General features: G+C 50.5%; 1 protein-coding gene across 1 annotated transcript in view; it reads right to left on the minus strand.

The window, feature by feature from the left end:
* Window positions 1-223: 223 nt before the first annotated feature.
* ACTL8 (actin-like 8) overlaps window positions 224-1,461 on the minus strand; it is a 3,275-nt gene continuing 2,037 nt past the window's right edge. Inside the window, exon 2 of the mRNA XM_006866337.1 lies at window positions 224-976. Within this exon, the coding sequence (XP_006866399.1) occupies window positions 224-976 (753 nt within the window). The remainder of the gene's footprint in view (window positions 977-1,461) is intronic.

Below are 1,461 nucleotides of genomic sequence, written 5' to 3' on the forward strand. Positions count from 1 at the left end.
AGATCACAACTATAAAAGTGTCCCCGGCAGGGATCCCAGGGATGACACCCTGCTCCTATAGGTTGGATGCCCCTCTGGAAACAAGATAAAACTCTAGATAAAACTTCATGACTTCAGAATTCCAAATCCAGCTAATAACCCCACATTCTCCACTACGGCCAGACTTTTTTTTTTGCTAAGACCCATCTTCCTTTGGCCATCTAAGCCCATTCACACAAACAGGTCACATTCTCATACTCTCGTCATATTCCTCCCTGGTCATCCATTTAGACTTGTAAGTAGAAAGATGAGCCACCATTGATGCTCCTAACCAGACACTAAAGTTTCTATTGGGACCCATCCACATTGTGGACTTGGTGGTGGTGAAGTGATCATCAGACAACTCCCTGTACAAGCGCTTGGTGAAGCCTGGGTACAAGGTGTTCCCCCCACAAGCCATCACATGGGACATCAGTACCGGGTGCATTGCGGCGTCGCAGGACGCCAGGGACTCCACAAAGGCCTGGGAGATGCTGGGTCCTGGTAGATCGAACACCTGGGGACGGAAGAACATCTCAGGAGCCAATCGCTGCATGGGGGTCAGCTCCACCGGGGTGCCGTCGGGCAGATGATAGACGTTGTTGGCATCGGAGCCAGTGGGCAGGGTCTGGTAAAATTCCAGCGCCTCCACAAAATTCTGCGGCACGTAGCACTTGCTCATCTGAACCGTGGCCACTGTCTCGAGCTGGAACACGTTGTGACGGTCACAGTCTTCCTTAAAGAGATTCTTGAAGAGGTAGGCAGTGAGATCCTGGCCCCCAAACTCCAGGGTCTTACAGCTTGAGGGCAGAGGGCTACCCAGGTGGAAAGACTTCATGGAGGTCAGGCCATAGCCGGAATCGATTACCACACCGGTCAACAGGCCGGAGGCGTACAGTGACATCTCCAGCTGGTCAGCCAGGAGGACAGAGGAGACATCCAGCACCTCAAACAAAATCTGCAAGAAGAGAGACATGCTCAGACCCACTTCTGTTTCCCTCAGACCCTTCAGTGTGCTCCGTCCTCAAAGTGGGCAATGGCAGGGGCCCTTGTTGTAGGAGGCTCGCAGGTTGCCCCCAGGATGTCGGTCCTGGAGCTCATGCTGTGAGGATGGGGGTGTGTCCAGAGTGTTAAGAACGGAATTGGATCTGCATTCAGAGCTCATTAGACAGTGGCCTATCAGAAAACTGTGTTGGTGAAGAGTGGAGGGGAGTGATATGCTATAGAAAGGGGACAGGTTTGTAGCTAGAATGATCCTTTTAGAAAAAAGAAGAGATTTAACAAAAAAAGGAAAACCAAAGTGGAGGTAGAAAGAATTATGCTTATTGGCTGCTGTTGGTACTGTTAAGTACCACTGAGTCAGTTCTGACTCATAGTGACCCTGTATAGGGTTTCTAAAGAGGGACTGATAGGGTTTGAACTGCCAACCTTGTGGTTAACAGT

Source organism: Chrysochloris asiatica, unplaced genomic scaffold (assembly GCF_000296735.1).
Source record: "Chrysochloris asiatica unplaced genomic scaffold, ChrAsi1.0 scaffold00090, whole genome shotgun sequence".
Taxonomy (NCBI): Eukaryota; Metazoa; Chordata; class Mammalia; order Afrosoricida; family Chrysochloridae; genus Chrysochloris; species Chrysochloris asiatica.